Source organism: Pongo abelii, chromosome 8 (assembly GCF_028885655.2).
Source record: "Pongo abelii isolate AG06213 chromosome 8, NHGRI_mPonAbe1-v2.0_pri, whole genome shotgun sequence".
NCBI lineage: Eukaryota > Metazoa > Chordata > Mammalia > Primates > Hominidae > Pongo > Pongo abelii.
In genome coordinates this window covers 127928884-127956623 of record NC_071993.2, presented here as the reverse complement: position 1 = coordinate 127956623, position 27740 = coordinate 127928884, and the positions used below count along the sequence as shown (strand labels likewise).

The window sequence follows — 27740 nt, the reverse complement described above, 5'->3', positions numbered from 1 at the left end:
GTTCCACCCGTACTTAACACTATATGGCTGTCCAGTTTTTGTTAGTCTAAAAGGTAGATCCATATCATGGTTTGAACATCTCTGAAAACTGATGAGTTTGAACATTCCTTTATATGGCTTGTTGGCCTTTTAGGTTTCTCTGCCTCTCATTAGCTCTTCACAGACTTTGTTCATTTTCTCACTAGGGTTCCCGCTTTTTTTCATTGTTGACTTGCAGGAGTTTCTAGTTAAATTTAGACACTGAAAAATTTGTTTTCCCAAAATGTCTTCTGTATTTAACTTTGACATCTTCATCAAACAAAAAGCATTAATCTTGATTAATTAAATGCATTGTTTCTTTTTTTTTCTTTTTGCCTTTTGGTTTGAGCTTCTGATGTCTCCTCCCACCTCTAGGTCACAGCAATATTTTGTATTTTGTTATATTCAATTTTATAGCTTTACATTTTTACATTTAGGTCTTTAGTCCTGTGACACTCACTTCTGTATACGGTATTAAGTAGAGATCAAGTATTTTTCTCCATAAAGTGAGACAGTTTTCCCAACACCGTCTACTACACAGTCTATCCATCCTCTTTGATTTGTGCTACTTTACTGTATATTAAGTCCCCAAATATTCATGGGTCTGTTCCTGAGCTCTTTATTATGTTGACTCACTTTCTATTCTTGTGCCAATACAATACTGATTTTATTTCCATGGTTTTGTAAGATGTACTAATATCAGGTAGGAAGGGCCAACCCCACCCACACCTCCCACATTTACTCGTCTTTATTCAAGGATGACTTAGCTATTTAGGATCTTTATTCTTTCATAAATATTTTAGAATATGTTTACCATATTCCTCAAAATATCCAAATGAAACTTGAATTGGAATTGCATTAATATGATATTAGGTTGATTCATCCAAGAAAATAAGAATTATCTCCATTTATTTAGATCATCTTCTCTGAACACACATTTTTAACAAAAAAAGTGACATTAGCAGTAATGATTTTGATTCAAGCTCAAGCAAAACATTCACCACATATATATATACCTAAATAAGCTATTTAATTCTTAAACTGTAACTTACCAAAGCAGTTATTGTAGGGAAGTTTTTGGACATCTCTCTAAGAAGGGTACAAGTCCTAACATCCCATAGCTCCAGGGGTTTATCTCTGAATACGACTGCCAAATACTGCCTAAAATAAACAAAATTACTAAATAAGCCCCTTTTTGCAAAAATTTCACCGTGAATTAGACCAAATAAAAAGTTCAGTAAATTGAAACTCAGCTGACGCATTCTAAATATAGACAATTTAAACTACCATTTAGCACCACGATTAACAGTCATAAGAAGGTAAAGCTCTAAGATGACCTGTGAGAGAACGTAGTCTCACACAATTAGGCAAGGAGTCCAACTCGGAAGAAAGAGTGGCATAGAGTCAAACCCTGATGCCACAACTTATGTTAACCCTCCTGAGGCTCAATTTCTCACATATGACAGGAGAATCTCATCATGTACCTCAATTAATTGATATACAGATTATGGTAAACATTCAATGAAAAAGTATGTAAAGTTTCTATCATCCTACTACAGTTGGTATTCAACAAATGCCACTTTATTCACTTTCTGTTAAGCCTGAAAGAAGTACTGAATGACATCAACGAGTGCAATTCAACAAATATAATTTGAGCACTGATTACTCAATAAGCATTATGAGGAACTAAAATATTATCAGCAAATGATGGCTGACACAGAGGAAATGTGACAGAGTAGGAAGATCCCTGTACTCCCTGTATCAAAGGACTGAGATTCTTCCACTCAGGACCATATGTGACCCCAACAGAAAGTAGAAATTTACAGAAAGATACCTGGCAAAACACCCAAATAGTTTGAAGTTAAAAAATATACCTCTGAATAACACCCCATGGAAATTTTTAAAGATTATAATGTGAATTAAAATGAAAACATAACCATAACAAAAATGACAGGATACAGGAAAAGTGGTGCTCATATAGCATTAACTGTTTACATTACATTTTACAGAATCAACTTAATTCAATCATCTAAGTTTCTATTTTAGAAAACTATGTAAAAAAAGAAGAGCGTATTTAAAAAGTAAGCAGAAGAACAAAAGATAAGCATGACAGTCAATGAAATTGAAAATGGAAAAATCATAGAGAAGAATCAAATGAACCAAAAGTAGTTTCTTGGAAAAGATCAATAAATAAAATTGGTTGATATAATTTACTGATATTAGGAGTGGGAGAGATAATCACTGATCATACAGCCATGATGAACAAGCTTATTTCAATAAATTAATAAACTCAGCAACTTCAACAAAATGGACAGATTACTTGAAAGACACCAATTACCAAAGCTCAAAAAAAGAGAATCTAAATAGTCCTATATTTATGGAAAAAAACTGAATTTGTACTTAAAAACTTTTCCACAAAGAAAATTTTAGGTTCAGATGGTTTCCTAATGAATTTTTCCTATTTAGTAAGAAATAATATCAATTCTACACAAACTCATTCAAAAAAAAGGAGAGAGAATACTTTACAACACGTTCTGCAAGGTCAGTATTACCCTGATACCAAAACAAAGGATATTACATAAAAACGAGACCAATATCCTTCATGAACATAGATATAAAAACTCTTAATAATATATCATAAAACTCTTAATAATATATCAATAAATAAAATCCAGCAATATGTCAAAACAGTAATACATCACGACCAACTAGAGTTTATTCCGGGAATGTCATGTTGGCTTAACATCTGAAAATCAATCGATGTGATTCACCATATTAGTGAACTTCAAAACAAAAAGAAAAACAAAATAACACACACACCATATGATGATATCAATGAACACAGAAAAATCATTTGATAAATTCAACACCTACTCATGATACCAAGGCTCAGCAAACTAGGAATAAAACTTTTTCAACTTGATAAAGGGAATATACAAAAAATCTACAGCTAGTATCATACTTAATGTTGAAAGACTGAATGCTTTCTCCATAAGGTCCAGGATCAGAGCAAAGATGTCAGCTCATAGCTGACATCTAAGTTCTAATCAACACTATACAGGAGGTCCTAATTAGTGCAAGCAAAAAGAAGGCCTATAGATTGAAAAGATGTAAAGGTGTCTTTACTGGCAAACGAGACTGTCTCTATAGAAAATCCTAAAGAATTAACAAAAGCACCTATACTAGAAGTAATAACTAAGCTTAGCATGGTCACAAGGCACAAGGTCAATATCAGAAAATTAACTGTATTTTAATATACAAATAATAATTGAAATTTTAAAATGTCATTTATAAAAGCATCAAAGAAAACACAAAATATAATTAACAAATAATATGTAAGACTTATACACTGAAAACTACAAAATATTGCTGAAATGTTAAAAGACCTAAATAAGTGGAGAGACATGCCATGTTCATGAATTAGAAAACTTAAGATACCAATTCTTCCCTTCACTGATCGATGGGTTCAATGCAATCCCAATCAAAATCTCAGGAAGATTTTTTGGTAAAACTGATAGTCTGATTCTAAAATTTATATGGAAGTGCAAAGATCTTAGAAAAGCCAAAACAAGTTTGAAAATTACTTTAGAAAGCTTACTCTTTCTTTGTAATTTTGATTGATTTTCCTTCAGTTTCTATTTTTAATAATACTGCTTTACATGTTATTTTCCCCTGAAACAAAAAAACTCAATTTCTGGAAGCAAAATGAGTTTAAATTATACATAAAGAAAATGAGTTCTTTCACTCAGTAACTCCATGCTTAGATAGAAGTACATAAGAACTTTATCCGGAAGTAAATAACGATTCATGCAAAAGTTACCTCATCTTTTTAGAAGTGGAGAATTAAAAGTGATAGCAACTTAATTTTGTAATCAAAATATTTTCTTTGGGCTGCATATCACCATTTGCTATCACTAAAAAGATTCTATATGCATTCCAACACATTCCCATTTTCTTAAAGATTAAAAAAATCCACGAGATTTCATTGTGATAACACCATAGATTTTTTTTTAGGTTGACACTTACTTCAAATGAGATACTTTAATCATTTCGATGGGAGATTCATCATTGCCTCTTTCACCACGAAAAGCAATGCTCCTACCTTTAATTGCAAATATTTAAAAAAGTGAGAACAGGGCATAAAACATGTATGAAAAACAAGAAGCCACGTCAATGTAATTTGATCAGTCCTACCCTTCCTACCCTCTGTTCTCCTATTCATTCTTCCATTTGCTTCTAATCTGTTTCTGTTTTTTTGGGTTTTTTTTGAGATGGTCTCACTTTGTTACCCAGGCTGGAGTACAGTGGCGCAATCTTGGCTCACTGCAACCTCCGCCTCACAGGTTCAAGTGATTTTCTTGCCTTAGCATCCCGAGTAGCTGGGATTACAGGCACTCGCCACCACGCCAGCTCATTTTTGTACTTTTAGTAGAGATGGGGTTTCACCATGTTGGCCAGGCTGGTCTCGATCTAACCTCTAGTGATCCATCTGCCTCGGCCTCCCAAAGCACTGGGATTACAGGTGTAAGCCACGGTGCCCAGTTGCTTCTAAGCTGTTTCTAATAATATAAGTTCAAAGAATATTCTCAAAAGTGTTACAAACTAATGATCAATAATGTATCACATATTCAGATATTTATTTTGTAAAAAGCCATTTTCATTTGTCACAGTTTCTTGAATTCTATAATTCAATTTTAGAAATTTAAAAAAAATGTTAAGTTTTAAGATATTTATGGTACAGCAATTGTCTGGTGCGAAAACTACTTATTTAAAGTAATATTTAATACAAACATTCCCATGTTTCCAAATACTAACTAGTGGGGGAAAAACTCTTGAAACATTTATTTAAGATCTTCTTGTCCCATGTGCAAAATACTAGTTAAATATTTTGAACATGTTCCTCTCAAAACATCTTTATCAACTGGAAACTAGGGAACAACTACCGTGTTCATGTATGCTGTGAAAGAATGAGTTACCCACAAAGGAAGCTACATGATTTTCTGTGAATAAAAAAAGTATAAATTCTACCTTGTATGTTTTAGTATCTTGTGTTAGATTTTTATCTACATTAAACAAAAGAGAGAATATACTCAATTCAAGGACAACTGAAGGCCTAAATGCCTTCCTACTCTTTGTTGAGATTCCATCATGTAGAATCTCACTATACTCACTATTATTATACCCCAAACAGCCCAAGTCCTGTCCTGACTGCACTAGTCTGCTGCCCTCCTCAGAAGCCCAGGCTATAAAAGTCTACCATCCATGAACTCAAATACCCACTTAAGGAAATCTGTAACTGTTACTGTAGATGTTTGTTCCTTAAAAATACATCTGTGCAAAGCAGATTTTAAGTTATCTAACAGTCCTGAACTTGAGCTGACCAAAACAAATAAAACAGGGTTTTTTTTGTTTTTTTTTTAAGTCAATGATACTAGACAACAGCATTTTATCCGTGGGATCACTAGAGAGAGGGCCAGTACCACTCTGTTGGCAAATTAGGAACTTGGGGATGAGAGTCAATGGACAGGTCACTTCCAATGAGTCTAGAGCAGCAACACTGGACTAAAGATGGGGATGATTCTTTGAAGTTCAGTAACATACCCTGAGAAGAACAACTGGATCTTTGAGAGCTTGAAAATACATATGGAGAACATAAAAAAGCAACCATGTACTTCATTTATTTACAACTTACTTGATTTACAACCATTTATTTGATTTAATTCATTTTACACATACATACACATGCTCTCATTGGTTAAGATCATCCACATATGATACATGTTGCTATACCATTTTAAAGAAACTCATCACAATTTTATTTTTTAAAAAACCTCTTTGAAACTACTGCATACACCAGAAAATAATTTGAAACTCTTTCCTTATTATATTTTCAAATTCTTCATTTTGAAATTCACTGGGTTTAGGCTTTTAACAATTCTGAAAAAGTTACCTTATTGGGATGTTTCCTACTGTAGAATCTTCAAAATCCCAAATTAAGTTTCTCTATTCATTCAGCCAGAGACTATTACAAGTTTTAAATTTGAGCATTTAAAAACAATCCTTAACCTATAAATTTTCTAAGTGTTTCCTATAAAAGCCAAAAATTTCAGCACAGACTCTAATAAAGTCCATTGACAGAGTTATTTTTAAATCGATCTTTTAAAGTTGGTTATATATAACAATGCACTTAAAAGTAGAACTGGTATCCTATTTTTTAATGAATCTGTCTGTTCAGACTAATGGTCCTCCATTTTACCATGTATTTGTGTCAACAACATTTCCATGTAAACAACAATGAGGCCTTTCTAGGGCAATTATTAGAGAATAAAAGAATAAATATATAAGCATGAAATATAAGAAAAAATTCCAAGGTGAAAGAAGTACTTTCAAACATGTTTTATAAATAGCAACATGTTTATTCAATATGACAAACCTATTTGGATCTTTAAAAACAAACCTGTTGGAAGATCAACCAGTTGAAGTTCATTTCTCACTAATCCCATATTGTTTGGTGTTGAGGTAGCAAAAGAAAGAAAACTAGTCAAACTTGTCCATTCAATACCCCTATAATAGAAAATGACATAAAGGTTAAACTAATTCTCTTTTTTATTTGAAAGGTTCATTTATTTGAAAAATAAGTTTTCCAAAGACCTAAATTTTATTACACAAATTAATTAAAAAGTAAGCATGACCTTTTATCTTAACATGACCATTTATTTGAGACTGTATTACCATACCTAACACATACAAAATCATTTCTAACCAAAACTTTATCTACAAATGTAATGACAAGATAGTTTAGTTATCAGGATTCACATCAGTATTAGTATGACTATTAAAATCTGGCGAGGGAGAGAGTCATATGACAGTAGTTTCAGCCTACCAGACAAAGACACAAACTAATGACCTAAGAAAATCTACATGTACCTCTCTATTTTGTTTACTTCTAAGTATCTTCCATTGCATTATAAGCTTCAAAGGCTTTCTCTGTTTATAAGCATAGAGAAGATACTCAACAGATATTCGTAAAGCATCACAAGTTAAAATATCATGGTTTTAAAAACACACACACTTTGTGCTATCTGCTGTCATGAGTCCCCGGCACAGTATACACAACCTTCAAGTGCTTTAGATTATGATTTTTTAAAAACACACTTAATAAAAGGTAGAAAAACAACTTTCTCAAAGTTAACCTTATTTGGACATGAAAATCTAAAATGTTTTGAGTTTACTGCTAATAAATTCAGACATTTTTATAATACATCGTGAAAGTTTTGTTTTGTTTTGTGTTTTTTGAGACAGGGTCTCACTGTCACCCAAGCTGGAGTGCGGTGACACAATCTCAACTTACTGCAACCTCTGCCTCCCAGGTTCAAGAGATCCTCCCACCTCAGACTCCCAAATAGCTGAGCCTACAGGTGTGTGCTACCACGCCCGGCTAATTTTTGTATTTCTGTGAAATTTTCTTAATGGCTTTTGATTATAATACTAAAATTGCATTAACTGAAACACAAAGCAGGATTTTAGCGTTCTCTTGGGCAGTATCTCTGAATATAAAATACAAATTATTTTCAAAATGGCAATGAAGAGGAAAAATTCATATAAAAATGGAGTATCTTTGTATGAACATTCACGACATTTATCTGATGAGTAGTATATCCCTCAGTTAGTATCCCAAGTAACACTTATAATCAATTTCAATGTTACTCAACCATAAATATTATCTTAGCATGTATAAGTATTTAGTGACATCTATAACCTGACTAATCCAGGATAATAAACCTTACTTAAAATTAATACCTCTCTGATTAATTAGCTATTAAAACTTTCTGTGTTTGAAAAGAAATGACAACATGTTTCATTTTTCAGAAGCATGTGTGAAATTCTTAGCACAAATCTTGGCTCAGCCAACATTTTAATTTTACTGCCAACATGATTTCTACTAACCTATATGCATATTTCAGCAGGAGATGCAGCATATGCACTGTAAGTATAAGTGGAGAGTTCAGGCTCTGAGGCTTCAAAGACCTAGAGTGAATTCCATCTAGCTCCTTCACAGATTACTCTGTAATTTTCAGTTTCTTACTCTGTAGACTGGAAATACAATACCTGCCCCATACGATTGTAGTGGGGATTCAATGAAATGATACATGTAAAGTATTAATAGTTAACATAATCCCTAGAATAAGTAGTGATTAAATGGAGAGTTTCTATTGGTTAGTGTTGACCATAAAAGGAAACACCAGACACACAAGGCAGGGTGAAAGGAAATGTCGAGAGAAGAGAAGACGGGAAAGAGAGAGAGAGAAGATTCAGCAGTGTAAGCAGAGACTACTAGAAGTGCCAGAATGGCAAGATACAGACACTGCAACAGAAGAGAATAGATGAGTAACAGCCTGAAAGAATCCAAACAGATACCTGTGTCACTGCACCTCAAAAGCCCAAAGCTTTTAAAGACATTATTATTCTTTAATAATATTCCATGTAAATGTATTTGGGGAGATGCTGTACATGAACAGCGTAAGGTGGCAATTAACAGTCACCTGGGCTGCACCAAACAATGCACTTGAAACAATAAGACAATGCAAACTTTTCAGAGATTTCCATCACAATCAGAAGCTGTGATACTTAAAAGGTTAACCTGGCCTGGTGCGGTGGCTCACGCCTGTAATCCCAGCACTTTGGGAGGCAGAGGCAGGTAGATCATCTGAGGTCAGGAGTTCAAGACCGGCCTGACCAATATGGTGAAATCTTGTCTCTACTAAAAAATACAAAAATTAGCTGGGCGTGGTGGCATACACCTGTAATCCCAGCTACCTGGGAGGATGAGGCAGGAGAATTGCTTGAACCCGGGAGACAGAGGTTGCAGTGAGCTAAGATGGCGCCATTCCACTCTAGCCTAGGTGACAAGAGCGAAACTCCATCTCAAAAAAAAAAAAAGAAAGAAAAAAAAGGTTAACTCTTCTCCATTAAGAAAATGCATGTACTCAGGATAACGTGTCTGCTAAGGGTTCATTGAGAATTTTTATACACAAGACCTACAATTATTTAATGTACGAAAAACAGAAAATGACCTTTCTTATGCTTTCACTGAAAGATCATAAAAAAAATACCGGAAACTGGCCAGGGGCAGTGGCTCACGCCTGTAATCCCAGCACTTTGGGAGGCTGAAGTGGGTGGATCACTTGAGGTAAGGAGTTCAACACCAGCCTGGCCAACGTGGTGAAACCCCATCTCTACTAAAAATACAAAATTTAGCTGGGCATGATGGCATGTGCCTGTAGTCCTAGCTATTCAAGAGGCTGAGGCATAAGAATCACTTGAAACCGGGAGACGGAGATCATAGTGAGCTGAGATCGCACCATTGCACTCTAGCCTGGGTGACAGAGTAAGACTGTCTCAAAAAACAAACAAAAAAGTGGAAATTCATATTTTATATGTGTAACTCTACAATCTATCATTGACAGGACACAAAAGGAAAATAGCCTTGCGTTCAGCAAAATAATGCTATGGACAGCACAGATATGCATTTTGGAACAGAAAGCAAGAAGCACTTTTCTGTCAATTTAGCCTTCCCTCGGACAGCTCTGCATACACAGAACTCATAAGCACATCATGTCCTAAAAATTAAAGAATAAATGCTATGCAGTGTTCTGATGATGTTTAAACAAAGAATAAATAAGACAAATTAACAATTAAAATGACTTTATTTGAATTTGTCATAAGCAGTCCTACTGATGGATTGTTACAGAAATGAAAAATACACAGCCATAAAAAAGAATGAGTTCATGTCCTTTGCAGGGACATGGATGAAACTGGAAGCCATCATTCTCAGCAAACTAACACAGGAACAGAAAACCAAACACTGCATGTTCTCACTCGTAAGTGGGAGTTGAACAATGAGAACACATAGACACAGAGAGAGGAACATCACACACTGGGGTCTGTCAGGGGTTGAGGGGCAAGGGGAGGGAGAGCATTAGGAGAAATACCTAATGCATGTGGGGCTTAAAACCTAGATGACGGGTTGACAGGTGCAGCAAACCACCAAGGCACATGTATATCTATGTAACAAACCTGCACATTCTGCACATGTATCCCAGAACTTAACGTAAAATTAAAGAAAAAACAGAAAGAGGAAATGTGGTACATACACACCATGGAATACTATGCAGTCATAAAAAGGGACATCATGTCCTTTGCAAGGATATGGATAGAGCTGGAAGCCATCATCCTCAGCAAACTAACAGGAACAGAAAAACCAAACACTGTATGTTCTCACTCATAAGTGGGAGTTGAACAATGAGAACACAAGGACACAGGGAGGGGAACAACACACACCAGGGCCTGTTGGCGGGGGCATGTGAGGGGAGGGAGAGCATCAGGACAAATAGTTAATGCATGTGGAGCTTAAAACCTAGGTGACGGGTTGACAGGTGCAGCAAACCACCAAGGCACATGTATACCTATGTAACAAATGCACACATTCTGCACACGCATCCTGGAACTTAAAGTAAAAAAAATTTTAAAATAATAAAAAATAATAATTTTGAGCAAAATAAATAAATAAATAAAATAAACCTGAACAAGGCAACGTAAGGACATCCAGTGAGAAAACAGCCCAGCCCTTAGGAGAAATAAATGAGGTGCAACAATATTAGTTGGTACAAAAATAGCTGTGTTTTTTGCCATTAAAAAAACAAAACAAAACAAAACAAAAAAACTGCAAAAACCGCAATTACTTTGGCACCAACCTAATAAAAGAGAAAACATTCTCTACTGCTTATGTTCTTTACACAGCAAACAATTAGTTATCATCCTTGATTAACACAGCCATTTAGCTGGACATGAATATTATTCAAACTTTTCAAATAATCACCACTGCAGATATCACTACAGAGCACTCAATGTAGAAAAGTCTATGAGAATTTTTTTTCTGATATGATGTTTGTGATGTCACCATCACAATGACATACTTACTTGACTTCACATGAGTGGATGCTTAACTCCTTGTGTAGCAGACCACTGGTGAGATGGTACACCAGGACAGAACCGTTACTTGTACCTTTCAAAATGACATCATGGAAGAGCATTAATTCAGTGGGAGTTCCAGCACTTTGCAAGAAAAGTCTTTTCTCAAGACTTTAATCACTTAACAACATTTATCTTTTATGAAAGAAACCCAAACTATGTGTTTAAACAAACACACAAAAAAGAATGAATTTCTCTGGTCCACTTCCTTATTAAAAAAAATGGGCCTAACCTCATGTGCTCAAAAACCTTGCCTAATTCCAGGAATAGATTTTTCACAGAAAGACCTTAAAACTTACATTAACACACATACAATTTGAAGAAACACTTTCCTAAGCTTTTATACACATGGGAATTTATAATTTTTGAGACTCAGAAGGTTTATTATAGCTGGTCCTCAAATAAGCAATCTAGCAGAGCTCACTAACCAGGGTTATCCATTTTTCTTTACAAAGTTTTCTTTTTGTTTTGTCTCTTGTATTAAATAAATCCTGACAAGAGAGTAAAGTATGATGGTTAACTGTGGTTTCTGCAATTAAAGAAACCTGGGCTCAAGCCCTGGCTCTTCCTTATACTCTTGGATGAATTATTTGCCCATACTAAATCTGTGTTTTCATCTCTTTAAAATGGGAAGAGTAGAAAATCTAGTTGTTGGAGACTAAATGGGAAAACATAAAGCACTTAGCACAGTAATTGGCACAAAGTAAGCACTTGGTTAACTATTAGTATCCTGTCATCACTATAATTAATAGTTTACAGGTATTATTCTAAAGCTTTCATGGTCTCAGGTAGCATGTCTAAAGTTTTCATGGTCTCAGGTAGCATGTCTAAAGTTTTCATGGTTTCAGGTAGCATGTCTAAAGCTTTCATGGTCTCAGGTAGCATGTCTAAAGTTTAAATGTAAACGACACGGACATACATGAGAAAGTAAAGCTTCAGTCTCTATAGTGTTTTTTATAAGTTAAGCAAGAAAAGTGAACAGTCTATATGGACAATCACTTTTGCACTGCACATGATTTAAAGATTAATGAATTCATACAAAGCAACAGAGTGGAAGTAAAAATGCTGGGCAAATTCCAATATTATTTGCTGAATAAAACTCCAGAAATCTTTTGCAAAACTATTCTAGAAAAACACATTGTACAGTTGTTTACATTTATCATCTATTTCATAATAATACCTTTTGGCACTGAGAAAATAAATTACTAAAATTTTTCAATTAACAGAACTTCATAATAATCAAATGATTTCTGCAATCTGAAAGTTTTAACGATGCTGAACCTATGATCTAATGCACTAGGGGCACCACAAGGAGAATTAATTCCATAGATGAACTCTTATTTATCTTTCTTAGTGACACCTCTAGACAAACCTTTAGGTACTTATTTTATATTTTTACTTTGTTATACTAAATTCAGTAAATGATATTCACTACATACCAATACAGCTTATTCTACAATGGAAATCTCAGACCTTGCCATTGCTCTTATTATATAGCTATCCCAAGAAGTAGTTTTCCCCAAGAAATTGACAAAATCCAAATTGACAAATCAGGAACACTGACATAATACATACATGCACATATGAAGCACACTGATGAATCCTAATTAAAATCTATGAGTGGTGAAATATTAATCAACAGTTTCTAAAGCAAAAATTAAACATTTATCTGCATTATATAAATCGGGACACATATATAGACAATTGAATCATAAAAATCAAATCGCTTTCAAAAGATAGGCACAGAAAAAAACAGGAGAAGGGTACTAGCAAACAGTTATACCCAAACGAGTCTTTAACACTGAGAAGTCAGCCACAGAATAATATGGCCACAGAATAAATATGGTGAGGTTTTCACCACAAATCACATGTTAATAGACTGGGGGAGAAAGCCAGAAGAGAGCCGATAGCATCTTAAGAAGAAATGTTGAGTTTCAAACAAATACACTGTTTTTCAGAAGTTTTGGAGAAATGTATTTTAATAATGTGTACTTAATAGCAAACTAAATTTTGTTTTTTTCTCTATGCTGTAAAGAAAATTAGGTTCATCACATTACTATGAAATCAATGTGACAGCAAGTTGGAACCCAGATAAATTTTTCTACCTATAACATACAAATACACAATTTCACACCAAAAGGCAAATCTTAATTTATAAGGACCACAGCCACTTTAAATAATATTTAATATATAACTCTTAGCAAAAGAAGAACGCTGCTATTATTAAACTATTAACCCTGACTATATATTTAGTCAATAAAGACCCAATGAAAACTGACATGACATAAAGACTGGGATGGTCCAATTACAGACAAGGAGCCTGGGATTCAGCACTGCAGGGATGAGCCTGATATTTCCGAGATGAATGGACAGCGTCAGAGACTCGACTGTCCAGTCTCAGGTGGATGAAGACTTAGCATTCCAATTCAATATAAGATGGTTGGAATAAAAGGACAGAAAATTTTTTTTTTTAAGTTCCAGGATGAGTATTTACAGTTTCACTTAGCCTCTATCTCCTTTTAAAGCATCCTCAAAAAGAATAAAGGATTTTCTAGAAACTAGAAAACCTAAACATCTTATAAAGTGAGTTAAAAAAAAGACCAGGTCAAATACTCACCAACAGCCAGCAGTGGCTGATACATCTTGATGTTTTTTGTGGTCAACGGTGGACACATACGAATAGCAAACTGTGGTGCGGGCAGTCCCGAAAGCAGTCCTGTCAGCAGGAACTTGAGGTGCACTTCCCGCAGAATTGAACCTCTGGGATGTTCTTCCCCAGCAATTGCACTTTGCCCTGATTTGTAATAAAAATAACAAATATATTAACTACAGTGTATGCTGATCTTAAAAAGCTAAAGAAAATTTTTAGTAGAAATGCTCTTCAGGTCTAAAAGTATAATGTAGTTAATGTAGTACTTTAGCGGCTGTAGTTATTAGGGACACAATGACTCTCTACTTGGCTATAGGACTTAAATTGCATCGACTAACACCTCAAAGGATAGATTACTCCCGAGTCCTGCTATCCAGAATACAGGGACCTATGTCTTCTAAAAAACACTGTTTCAGTCAATGTTCCTGGTATCAAAGCACTATACAGGCTTCAGAACAAAGCAAGAGAACTCGTATTAGAGAACAGTTTCTGCAGAGTGAACTACCGTACCGCATTCTCATTTTACTGCCTTTTGAAAGGGTTACGATGTACTCTGTAAAGTACATACAAAATTGGTATTCATGAAAAACAGGTTTAAATAACTTATTCATAATTTCTAATAAGAAACCTTAACGTGTCAGTGTAATTACAAAATGTTTTATAAGTAAATATAAAATAAATACAAATATATATTCATAAATCATGTGTATAATATATAAGCCATCACTGTCAATAGTTAAGACTTCAATGGCATTATTTTCACATACACTATTCATACTTAGGTTAGCAAGTCTCAAACTAAAAAGATGACTCCAATAAAAATCATTCTAACAAAATCTAAACAGTACAACGAAATCAAGACTGTTCATTAAAAAGGTATACAAATTTCCTCCCTATAAACCACTATAGAATATTGGGATTAACTTGCCAAAAATAGAAAGAATATGCATGAGTATATACATACATGTCTACACACACATAAACACAAACATGTATACAGTGTGAAAGGAAAAATGTAAATAATTACTAACAGTGGGTGATGAATACAACCTTTGAAGCTGTAAAGTTGTTTTAATAATGTTATTTTAAAATCCACAAAATATATAGAAAAAATAGCATTTTAATCCTATTAAAATGATCCCTTAGGATTAGCCACATACTCAATACCAATTTCTCTGCATAACTTTGGTTAAAAAAAGATGGAGGCTGGGTGTGGTGGCTCACGCCTGTAATCCCAGTACTTTGGGAGGCCGAGGCGGCCGGATCACGAGGTCAGAAGATCGAGACCATCCTGGCCAACATGGTGAAACCCTGTCTCTACTAAAAATACAAAAATTAGCTGGGTGTGGTGGCACACGCCTGTAATCCCAGCTATTTGTGAGGCTGAGGCAGGAGAATCGCTTGAACCCAGGAGGCGGAGGTTGCAGTGAGCCGAGATTGCATCACTGCACTCCAGCCTGGTGACAGAGCAAGACTCCGTCTCAAAAAAATAAAATAAAATAAAATAAAAAGTAAAAAAATAAAAAAAGATGAAATATGAAGGAATGGGAAGCTTAACAGGTAAGTGCCACACATACATATGTTGGCTTTGAGTTGACTCCCAGGGAATGCCACATTTTTCTTCAAGTATTTTTCATAAGAGGCAATTCACAATGTAGGGCAGATTAGGCCTTAATAAGTATCAGCATTTATCCAGTGAATATAAATCAGCCTCTGTATTTACCCAAATTACTTTCAATTTTCACTAAGAACACAGTGAATTTCAAATTAAAAGTTTAATTAAAAGTTTAAATTATAATGTTTTCAAGTATGAAGCTTTATTAACACTTTAAAATCAACTACATTGTCAAGAACTGCTATACAATCTGTATCCATTTGTCTCTTAAAAACTGTAATTTACATCACTTAGATACCTAAACAGCATAAAATTTCAAACTCCTATGTGCTCCATATAACTGATTAGTACTATTCTTGTGTATGTTTATAATTATTTTCACTTTAAGTTTTCATATTAAGAGTAGACAAGGTGAATTAACTCAAAAAATTGTGTTACTGATAAAACAAATTTTGCAAAACATGTGTCCAGGCTTCCTCATATGGATTTATGTCTGGTAGAATAGATAGCAGACAGAAAGAATTTTAAACATAATAGTAAGTATCACTGAACAAAAGGATTTCATAACTGGCAGAAATCATGAAAAACCTGAGGCCTAGAGATGGATGACAGTCTTGCCCAAGATGACAGTGGAGCTGTCAGGACTGGAGGCCATTGCTAAGGAGCAGGCTCTGGAGCCAGGATTACCTGGGTCACACTTGGGCTCTTCCATTGTGTGACTGTGTGACTGTGTGGTAATCTCTCTGGGCCTCAGTTCTCATATATATCAAATGGAGATACATTGCAAAGTTGTACCAAGGTAATATGTAGAATATTTAGCACAGCACTTAACACAGTATTAAGTACCCAATAAATGTGATCTGATTAATGTAATTAATAATGTAACGCTTTTTTTTTTTTTTTTTTTTTTGAGATTGAGTCTCGCTCTGTTGCCCAGGCTGGAGTGCAGCGGTGCAATCTCGGCTCACTGCAACCTCCTCCACCTCCAGGTTCAAGCGATTCTCCTGCCTCAGCCCCCCGAGTAGCTGGGACCACAGGCACATGCCACCACACCTGACTAATTCTTATATTTTTAGTAGAGACAGGGTTTCACTATGTTGGCCAGGTTGGTCTCGAACTCCTGACCTCAGGTGATCCTCCTGCCTCGGCCTCCAAAAGTGCTGGGATTACGGGCGTGAGCCACTGCGCCTGGCCAATGCTCTTTCTAGTACATCACTTATTTAGCGTTTCAACAACAACAAAAAAACCCTCCTAAATAATACCGTTTTCAATTACATTATGGTAGAATAAATAATAAAACAGAAAATCCTTTATAAACCATAGCCACAATTGTAAAAGAATTAGATGTCCAAATTGCTTGGCATATTTACAAAGTCTTACAATTTCAAGTAGCATAAAATTTGAAATCACAAATTCTCATTCTTCCTTTAATATATACTGGCCTCATAATTAAATAACTTTGAACAATTTATCTCCAAAAATGATTTTTTGAAAGAATCCCCAACATAAAAATAATTCGTGTCAAAAAGTTAAAATAATCTTTTCTAATACTGCTCAGTTACTTTATTCCTTCAGTAAATATTTACCACAAAACAGGAATGCACAAGGTACTGTGCTGAGTGCTGGGAAAGACAAAATAGAATAAAACACTGCACCACCCTTGTGATGCTTACAATTGATGAGACGAAACAGAAGAAAAAACCCAGGATTACAATACAGCTGATAACTGTTAGGAAAACAAAAGAAGAGCATTTAAATTAGACTTGGGAGATTAAAGAAAACAACATCTGAGTTGAATTTTGAATTAGGAGTAGCAGAGAGAAAAGAAGCATGTACTTCATTCCAAGCTGAGGAACCAGCAAACAGCAAGGCCCTGAGTTGGCATGGCATAGCTCAGTATCGGCTCTAGGTCCAAAATCCAGATGCCTAATGTCATTACTTTCATTTACATCAGTCTCTCACGAATGAACATTTTCTATTTCTAACAACTATAATGCAAACCTATGCTACTTCAGGCACTTTTCTACCTAAGTATTTTAAACCCCTCTGATTTATTTAGGAAAGAATAATTCCATGTTCTAGTTTTCTCAAGTATTAACTTTTTTGACTTTAAAATAATTACAAGTGAGTGATTCTATTAATTTTGCCCTTCAGAAAGAATACTTAACATGGAGTTAGAGGGGAAAAAAGCTTACCAATCATGTTATCTAAGGAAAGGTCTGGGAGTTTATTCTGTAGCACTCCTACAGGAATTCCACAGAAAGACACTGGTGAATATAAAGGTGACACACCAGAACTACTGCAAAGACATAATAATTAGAAGGTTTTACATATTTAAAATCTGCATTACGTATTAGGAATTCATATTATTAAGTCCAGATCATGGCATTCTATCTGTTTTTATATTATTCATTCATCTTACCCATAGGTGAAATAGCTCTAGCAGATTTACATAATTCGCTAATAATCTAAAGCCTTAATTATTACCTTAAAAATATTTTTATAGAAAACCAGCCCTCCTATTTTTCTGATTATGGAAATTTTTTATAAAAGGAAACAGGAAACAAAAAACAAAACCATCATCCTGCTGATTCATTTACCTGTTCCGTGAATTTCGATTACAAACTGCAGACTTGAGTTCCCATATCATGACCCTGCCATCACTCACTACGAGGGCAGCTGCATTCTCATTGACAGGACAGCACACCATACTGAAGGGACGGACGGTTTTTGTCACCCTGATTGCATCACACTGGCTTCGTAAATCATAGGTAAGCTCCTGAACTGGATCTGGATCTTCACATAAAATTGTTTTAAATATCAGAAAGCAGCCATATCAATACCACTACTGTTTGTTTCAATTTAAATAAAACCTCAACTAAATTTGGGCATCACTCCTTCATGAATGCAATGTCAAGCATGGCTTCACTTTTTACAATTACTACTAAATTTTTTCCAAATATAAAGATAATTTACTTAGTGACTGCACTAAGTTTAATATCCAAAATAACAACTATAATCAAGATATCTTGTTTTTCAATATTTTAAAATAAAGACAATGCTTTGAAAAAGGATCAACAGTGATATATAATTAATGAATAAATTGCCATAATTTGTAATAGTCTATAAGCCTGAAAATAACTGTACTTTCCAAAAGATGTGAAAATCACTTTGTTCTTTACACAGTATATAATTTCACAAAAACATTATTTCCATTCTCCAAGATAAGACTGACTTGACAACTGAGACTTAATAACTTCTGTCACTTTACAATGGAAGTTCTTACAGCCAACAAGTCAAGGGGGTATAATAATAAAGGCACACAAGGTTGGACTTGTACTGAAAAAAAAATTCCAAAAGATAATATCTACTTGGCTCATGGATATGATCAAGAAACACAAAATTTTACTCTCTTTGATGTATACAGGAGGTGCACTGTTTTAACATCAAGAGATTAATCTTGGGCTTATACTTTTTATGCCTCTTATTATAACCATATTTTAAACTTTCTCAAAGCAAGGAGTATCATTAACTATATACCTTGGCTGGTATTTGCCACATCAAGCTTTATAAAATAATTTTGAAGAAAAATATTATTGTGACACAGAAACTCACCTGGTTCCTCATTTGAAGTGGTAAAAATGTTATTATAAGATCTTCGAACACGTAAAGTTATACAACCATTTTCATGTAGACAAAATAAACCATCACGCTGAAAGCAGGGTATTACCTTTAAATAGATTATATATTTATTTTTAAAAACACAATAGATTAATAAAGTATATAGTGTGAAACTCAAACTCATATTTAGATAATATGGGCAAAAGAAAAAAGAAACAAAAATAGACAAATCTCTAAACTTTAAAACTAAATGTACATTTAAAATATCCATTTATAAACCTAAAATAATTTGTCTTTACCCATGTAACTTAAATAGTTCAATAAATATCTCAGGATCAGTCACAATTTCTAGGGTAAATCAAACCAATCAAAAGTGCAGACAAAAAAATCAATCTAAAATAGTGTTGCTAGTCTTTCAATAAATCGAAAAGAGAAAGTGGAGAACTGAAGACAAGACTTATGCAAGATTATGGCCTTCTTTTAATATAACATTCTTAATAATTTTGGGGAACATAATTTATGAATTGTAGATACCTGTAAAAATGGAACTCCTGTGCGTTCTATTGCAATCACACCCACCGTCTGATTCACCTCAAGGTCAAGGATTAAAATCTCTCGAGGATAGAGCAACAACATGTGATTCCTTTTTGAAGGCAGGTATGCCAACTGAAGGCAATCATTGAGAGTTATGAATTCAGCACTGAAAAAAGTAAACATTTACTTGGGTCAAAGACTTCATTTATATCAGAGCTAATAAAAGATTTAATTTTGTACTTTACACATAAAAATTGACAATAAAAATGTACAACTATTCCCTGAAATGACCAACATGGGTTGGCATCCAAAACTTAGATCTCTACTATGTGCCAAAATCCAAATGATAATAATATTGTATAGGATGGGTAGAAATGTCAGTGTTTCTAAGTTTTTGAAATATTAAGTAAAGTAGTAGAATATTAAGTTATTAATATTATACAAGACATGGTAAATGATGACATAATAATAGCTGGCATGCATAAGACAATTTTATTTTACTTTTACTTTTTCATTAAAAGTACTAGACAAACTGTTAAAATCAAGACTCAGGATGAAAACATCAACATTTAGGGTAATTAGGGCCCCTGGACCAGGAGTTACTGGACTATCTGTATGGCTTTGGGCAAGTAACTTCCCCTTGGCTGCCTTCATTCACTTTTAAGCTGTCTTAAATCTTTTTTGAAACAAAGTTTCACTTATATTGCAGCATTTTCTTGTGTGTAAATAAAACAGGTCAAACTGTAAGGATTTTAAGAGATTGTTAGGGTCTGAAAAATCATTTTAATAATTTGTGATTGTTGCATACATTCAATCACCTTTTCTATATTAAATATATTTCAATAGGAATAGACATACAATTATGTACTATTTTCATTTTACATTTCATTTTACATACATAATTTTATTAAAAGTCTTTGAAATTTAAAATAAAGTTAGTTTATAAGACTAGAAAGAGGAATTTTTATTGCATTAAAATCCTGACTGCCATGTCCTAGTTGGGTGAGCTTGAGTAACTTTATTTAAATTGGTGTGGGACTCAGTTTTCCTTATTTGTAAAACGGGAATATTACTACTGCCAGAATTGTAGTAAGAGTCCATGAATTAATAGATGTGAAAGCACCCAGAGCAGTTCTACTTGAAGAAATAATGTATTTCCCCAATACTCAAGATATACATATAATTCATATGAGAGAAAACTTAAGAAATATAAAACATAACTTATAAAACTATTCAGACTGCCAAATAATTTCTTGTTTATGAGAGGGAATACATAAAAAATAGAAAGTTCTCTTAAGATACTTAAGAAGTAATCTTAAGTCATTTTGGCACAGGGTGAGAGATAAATTAACTAGTGAACTTAACCAGCCCATGGCTTAATATATAAAAGTGATACTTACACACAAGTGCAAAATGTATTTGTAGAGCAATTTATATTTTTACCACATATTTTTCAAGTAGTTACTCACCAAGCCTAGAGAGAGTAATCTTGGCATATTAAAAATAAAGGCTATCTGAAAATGCCAAAACAAACAAAAAAGCCTGCCAAAGCAATAATATACAGATTATAGCTATAGGAAAAAGAAAGAAACCTATTTCGAATACATCAAATTACTTAAACTTTTATTCAGTTGTAATTTCTTAATAACAGCCGACATCTTCTAAATAAATCACTAAGTATCAACGACATTATATGCTTTACTTACATTATTGGATCTATTGATCTTTAAAACAACCCTATGAAATACTTTAAAGCGTTATTTTAGAGACTGGGAGACAGAAATTTGAGTAAGATTAAAGAAGTTTCTCAAAGTCACATAGCTACAGCTTCCCCCGGAGCCTTGGCTCTTAACCAGGATGGGAGACATCTTCACCTGCATAAGAAAAACACTCCGATTTTACTGCTTAATGAGAATGCACAGCACCTAAGTCAGGAAAATGTATTTAAAATGAGTATCCAGCTTTTGTGCACAAATTTTTAATGCATTCAATGGCCTGAACTTTAGGATCATTGCGATTTTCACAAGTAAAAATCAGAATTCAAAAATTTTAATCTATAAAAGTCAGTGGGGAAGTTTAGCACAGCTAGTGGAAACAAAGGCAATGTTAAATGCTGAATCTCCTCTTAGGGCAGGGGACAAAATAAATATTTTTTTCCTCTAATAAATTCAAAATTAGAAATGAGAAAAAGTGAGATGAAGAAAAACATCAGTCTTTGTACATCTCGAAAAATGATGTTTTCATACAGGATAAGTAGATGAATGTTAATTTTACACTTGTAACTTACCTAGGTTTCTCTTGAGTGATTAAAATTTTTACTTTATTTAGAGCTTTCTTGGCACCTGTGGCTGTGGCCAGCTTGTTATGAGCTGGGCTAGAGTGTGGGCTGGATATGTAAACTTTTTTCCCAGGGCCTGAGGGAGGCTTGGATGGGGAGAAGTCTGAGATGAAAACAATACCCTCGCTGGTGAGCACTATATTGAGAAAAGCAAAACTCCGATTAAAGTTTAATCAAGTTTAGCATACAGTTTTATTCCAATACAATTTTGAGAGCAATATAGTGATAATTTTAATAATATATAACTAGCAATGTTATGCAGTCATAATATAATGGGAATGTTCTCCAAGTTGAAGAGAAACAGGTGGTCCATTACAATTCATCAGAGGCCTCCAAGCTTGGCATTCTAAATTATGTCTTATATTAAAAAGATAACATAAGGTTATTGGCAGAAAGAACAAGTGTTTGTTCTTCTAAATAAATTCAGTGCACGGACTTTCATTAAAAATCTTTCCTTATTATCCCAGCACTTTGGGAGGCAGAGGCAGGCGGATCATGAAGTCAGGAGTTCGAGACCAGCCTGATCAACATGGTGAAACCCCTCTCTACCAAAAATACAAAAATTAGCCAGGCGTGGTGGCACACACCTGTAATCCCAGCAACTCCGGAGAGTGAGGCAGGAGAATCGCTTGAACTGGGAGGCGGAGGTTGCAGTGAGCCGAGATAGCGCCACTGCACTCTAGCCTGGGTGACAGAGCGAGATTCCATCTCAAAAATAAATAAATAAAACAAAAAACAAAAAAACAAAAAAACTTTAACATATCCCATAACTTAAAAAACAAAAAAAATACTTAAGAGGCTCTGCATATCACAATTAGCTAAGTTCAAATATTTGATGATACCAAATTTTTATCCTGAGCTACTCAGTCTAAATATATTTCCTTTTTCTTCTCAAGCATCAGCTCGAACCTTAAGATGATTAAAGAATATTCTTTTCCCTTAATATTTAGAAAAAAGTGGTGGGCCCACAGTGACTTACTAAGTGTACATGAAACAAAAATAGTCAAGGAGGGAGCACCATATTTAGCAATACAAATTATGCCTTTTCATGACTGAAAAAATAATCTCCCTCAACAATGGGCCTAATACTGGAAGACATGAGCAGAAAAACTTTACTACCCTGGGTCCCAGCCCTTAGCAAGGCTGCTCTAAACACAGGGAAAAAGGATGCATTCAAGAGTTGTGACAACCCTAGCACATTCAATATGAGTAAATCAAAGATGTTAAGTCAACTGACACTCTGAAACGCACAATGCTTTCATCAACCAAATTAGAGAGATGTAAAGAGCTGATGCAATCAAGTTAGCTGAAAGCCTTGTTGCCTTTTCAGGTTCCAGAACTCATCCTTCAAGGTCCCCTTTGCTTCCTTCTTTTGTGATGCCTTCCTTCCCTGACTCTGCCAACTGGGCCAGCCTCCTAGGTGTTTCCCCAGCACTGCACCTATGCGAGTAAGTAAACTGGTAACCAAGTGAGTGCATGTATGCCCCCGTCCATACACAAACATTTATATACGTAAAAGCCTAAGCACACTGTAGTGTATTTACACAGCCACATTTCCCATGTTATTATAATTTCAACTTTGTCTGCCTTTCTCTTCCTCCTTTAACACGTGCAGACACATACACGCCCCTCAATAAAAGTTGATGCGTAAAAGAATTTTGAGTCATTCAAATCCAGGAAAAACATTCCTTACCATAGCTAATTCCCTTACCTCCTTCACATTTCTGATCATTATCAAAGTGAAGCCTACTTTGACCACTTTATCTACACAACTTGCATGCCCTCATCCCCCATTCTTCTGCATCCCCTTTATCCTGCCTTTATATCACCTGTCACCTCTTACTACACTAGAATTTATTAATTCATTGTGTTCATAGTTTATGATATGACTTCTTCTCACTAGAATGCAAACTCTGTGAAGGCTCCTGCCATTTGGGTTCCGAGACATCTTGGTTCCCAGAAGAGTAGCAATAGCTCAAGAAATATCTGTTGGATGATTAAATAGTTTCTAAACAATTTAGCCACAAAAATATCTAAAGCACATCTCATTTTTAGATCATTAGCTCTGGAAAACATTAAAAGCATATTAGCAAAAACTACCTCTGCAAGAAAAAATTTGCTTAGGCTTATTTCTTCTTTACATGCATCTGTTTATGGCACTCAAAACGAATGGCGTGAATTAGGACAATTTATTAAAAAGCAAGAACTTAACTTGGCCACAGACTGAATGAAACCCTTGATTCAAGTTATTTAAACGTTCTTAGAAAAACTAATTAAGTCTGGAGTGTCAAAGTAACTCTCCATCCCTGGCTAGTCTAATACTATTCACAAATTCAACACAGTGAAGGTGTAGCTTGCTGATTTAAATTTTTAATTATCATATTTGCAAATGATATGAACTTATGATTGAGTATGTGTATTAGGAGCTGCAGATATATGGACTAGACATGCTTCTCCACTTCACTCAGTCATTTTAACATTATAGACGTATAACGTGTGTGTGTATATCTCATGCACATAGCATTACTATATTATAAATATCTCACTTAACTCATTTTCCACAAGCAACTGTTACTCACAAGTTAAATGTGAGGGATCAAAAGGGTCAAAAGAAAAAGAAAGAATGTTGTCTGCATAGCTCTTCTTCCATAGTTTGGTGCCAGTGTCGGCATTCCAGAGCACAATGTAATTTGGTGGGTGAATAGCAAGCAGTAAATCGCGGGAAGCATCTTGATTCCACAACCACTGAACATCTGGAAAGACCCGATAAAGAAAGGCAAAATTCAGAAACCACACTCTCCAAAATCCTTGGCTAACTTGTCCTTGATATTTAGTTTTTAAAATATAATCTTTAAAAACTTAACCACTAGCCCCAAATGTGACGTGTGTGTGTGTGTATCAATATTCCAGAGGAAAAACTAATTTTATATAAAAATAAGTTGTCTGGTTAAACTCTCAAGGTCAAAATTTTGAAGTAATCTGAAATATTACTTCAAAGAAAATAAAAGGCAATTTGACCTAATAATTACTTAAAACTAAAAATCAATATGAAACTCTCCTAGCCACAACCAAGATGTCAGACTTTCCTAATGTTTCTGTGGAATTACTTAATGGAACTTTACAGTTTTTCAAAAAATAAACAGAATACGTAAAGATCTAGTTCAGTACCTAGTACACAGTAAGTATTTAATAAATATTTTTTAAATAGTCATTTAAAAAATTCATTCAGTCAAGAGAGCCACTAGAGGACTTAAGTCTAAAGAATACTGTACTGGGCCGGGCGCAGTGGTTCACACCCGTAATCCCAGCACTTTAGGAGGCCAAGGCAGGCGGATCACGAAGTCAGGAGATCGAGACCATCCTGGCTAACATGGTGAAAGCCCGTCTCTACTAAAAATACAAAAAATTAGCTGGGCGTGGTGGTGTGCGACTGTGGTCCCAGCTACTCCGGAGGCTGAGGCAGGAGAATGGCATGAACCCAAGAGGCAGAGCTTGCAGTGAGCCGAGATCGCGCCACTGTACTCCAGCCTGGGCGACAGAGCGAGACTCCTTCTCAAAAAAAAAAAAAAAAAAAGAATACTGTACTGGTTTTAGGTCAGTAACATGAAATGAGCAAACAAGCAATCTACATGAAAATGAGAATAAAATTTTGTTCATCTCTGATAATGAACAAGTTAATGTAGAGTAAGCACTGATGGCTAGTTCCTAACAGCAGTGGCCAATTTTCCTTATATTGTAGCTTAGATACAAGATTGTAACACTTAATTTTTCTTATCATGCTTGAATGAGGCTGATATTGCAATTAATGAGTTTTACCAAAGCACAAATCAGTTGAGATTTGAAGAAATAAGCCTAGAAGTGTATTAATAAGGAAAGAAAGCCAGATTTAGATCAGTAGAACAGGCAAAACACAATCAAGAGCTAACTTGGAATTGATAAAATTACATGAATGGGGGGAAAACCCCCAAAACCAAAAAACCACTCCAAGAGTAAGTGTATCAATATACACACTTAGCTGAGCAGACTTTCCTCACCCTGGATAGGCTTGGCATGCTCTTGGATCTCACACTGAGCTACTCCTGCTGCTACATCCCAGACGATGATCTTCCCATTGACATCAGCAGAAACTAAGCGCAAGCAATATGGTGAGCCAATGTTATGGTGATAGTTTTCCCTGGCCCATTTAACCTAGTATCAAGAAGAAATCAGATCAAGTAAATACTTGCACTGGATGAAACGGAACATAATTTTCACAAAACATCAACCAGAACCCATACTACATTTATATTACATAAATATTTAGCAAGAATAAACAGAAAACTGGTTTTCATTTTGAAGGCAGCATTTTTGTTACTTTGGTATATATTTTTAACTGCAGTTAAAAAATTGTTTTTTTTAACACATCACAATGCTCCTGTGATGAAAAATGATATGATGAAAAATGATTCATAGCCTTAATATTTTGGGAAATTTAGGTTAAAACCCCAGGATGCCTTGAAAATCAGTTTTCCTAAAATCTAATGTATGACAAAATACCTAAAATAATATTTAGCAGAATGTTTTTCTGTATTCTAGTCTCCTAACTAAAAGAAGACAACTTAGAAACACAAAAACCTTACAGAGGGAAAGTTAGGAGAAGGCAAAGGCAAACAAAAAACTCTAGCTTTCTCCCTCTTTCACAAAACATTAAGTTTTTCTCTAAAAACAAAATGCTTCATGCCTCTAGCAACATGATTAACAATAGAATTTTTAAAATAAAAAACACAAGAACTTCAGGGCAAATCTGATTAAATTCTTGAACAATGAATACTGACAGAGTAAGGGAAAAATTTCATAGTCCTCACTAGGAGTCAGGCCTTCCTTGGTCACTACCACCCCTCTCTTCTCAGTATACTGCTTATTTTCTTCAAAGCATTTATTACTACACAATTTGTACTTATTTTATTTACATTCTTTTTGCCTATTCATGAGTCCAGCAACTGTAAGTTCCATAGGGCAGACCATATAGGCTTTGTTTGCATTTCTATTCTCAGACTTAGTAGTGTCCAAAGCTCTGTTTAATAAGTAGATTTAAATACCACAAATCTATAAATACATATAAATGTATATATCTATATATGTGTACAGATATAAATACACTCATATATAATGCTAAGGTAGGAAGGTAAGCCAACCAATTGCAGTAGTATTCATGAAAAAGATGGAAACAACGTTTTCTGAAAATGAGCGTGAATAGGCCTTAAGGTTTTCCAGTAACAGATCTTTTGCTCAGGCAAAAATTTTTAAATGAAGTGTGTATGTGTATATATGCATATGTATGTGTGTATGCATATTTGTATGTGTATATGTTTGAATCTGTATAAGTTCATAGGTATAGAATGTGTATGACTAGAATATGTATAGTGTATATATGTGTACACAGTCAATTCTAGTTATTTATAGATTCTGTATTTGTCAATTTACCTACTCACTAAAATTTGCAATCTCAAAATCAATACTTGCAGTGCTTTTGTGGACAAGTGCAGAATGGTGAAAACCATGTGTGTTCCCAGCTAAAGTCAAACAAGAATTCTTGCTTTAGCTTTTACAATTGCAAAACAAGTGTTCATCTCATGATTTATTTAGTACCACATTTTTCACATTTTTGTTCTTTTTGCTGGTGATTTCACTGTTTAAATAGGTCCCCAAGTATAGTGCTTCTACTGTTTCTAAGTATGAGAAGTTGTGATGTGTCTTACAAAAAATACATATATATATATGTGTGATAATCTTTGTTCAGGCATGTGTTGTTGGCTATGAGTTCAATGTTAATGGATCAACTGACATATTAATATGTCTTTAAACGGAAACGCATATAAAGCAAGGTTATGTATTAATCAGTTGATGAAAATGTTGTGACCAGAGCCTCACAAGAACCTAACCCCTAGGAGCAA

The 27740-nt window shown here is 34.5% G+C and overlaps 1 protein-coding gene across 1 annotated transcript in view; it reads right to left on the bottom strand.

Annotated features, from left to right (window-relative positions):
* Nucleotides 1-27740, bottom strand: part of WDR11 (WD repeat domain 11) — a 58423-nt gene that overhangs the window by 24595 nt on the left and 6088 nt on the right. The window contains exons 3-14 of the mRNA XM_024253701.3: nt 25842-25995; nt 24387-24560; nt 21757-21943; nt 19470-19635; nt 18930-19044; nt 17915-18110; nt 17510-17613; nt 13667-13843; nt 10999-11083; nt 6476-6582; nt 4045-4120; nt 1071-1179 (exon numbers count right to left, since the gene is read on the bottom strand). Of these exons, the coding sequence (XP_024109469.2) occupies nt 1071-1179; nt 4045-4120; nt 6476-6582; nt 10999-11083; nt 13667-13843; nt 17510-17613; nt 17915-18110; nt 18930-19044; nt 19470-19635; nt 21757-21943; nt 24387-24560; nt 25842-25995 (1650 nt within the window). The remainder of the gene's footprint in view (nt 1-1070; nt 1180-4044; nt 4121-6475; nt 6583-10998; nt 11084-13666; nt 13844-17509; nt 17614-17914; nt 18111-18929; nt 19045-19469; nt 19636-21756; nt 21944-24386; nt 24561-25841; nt 25996-27740) is intronic.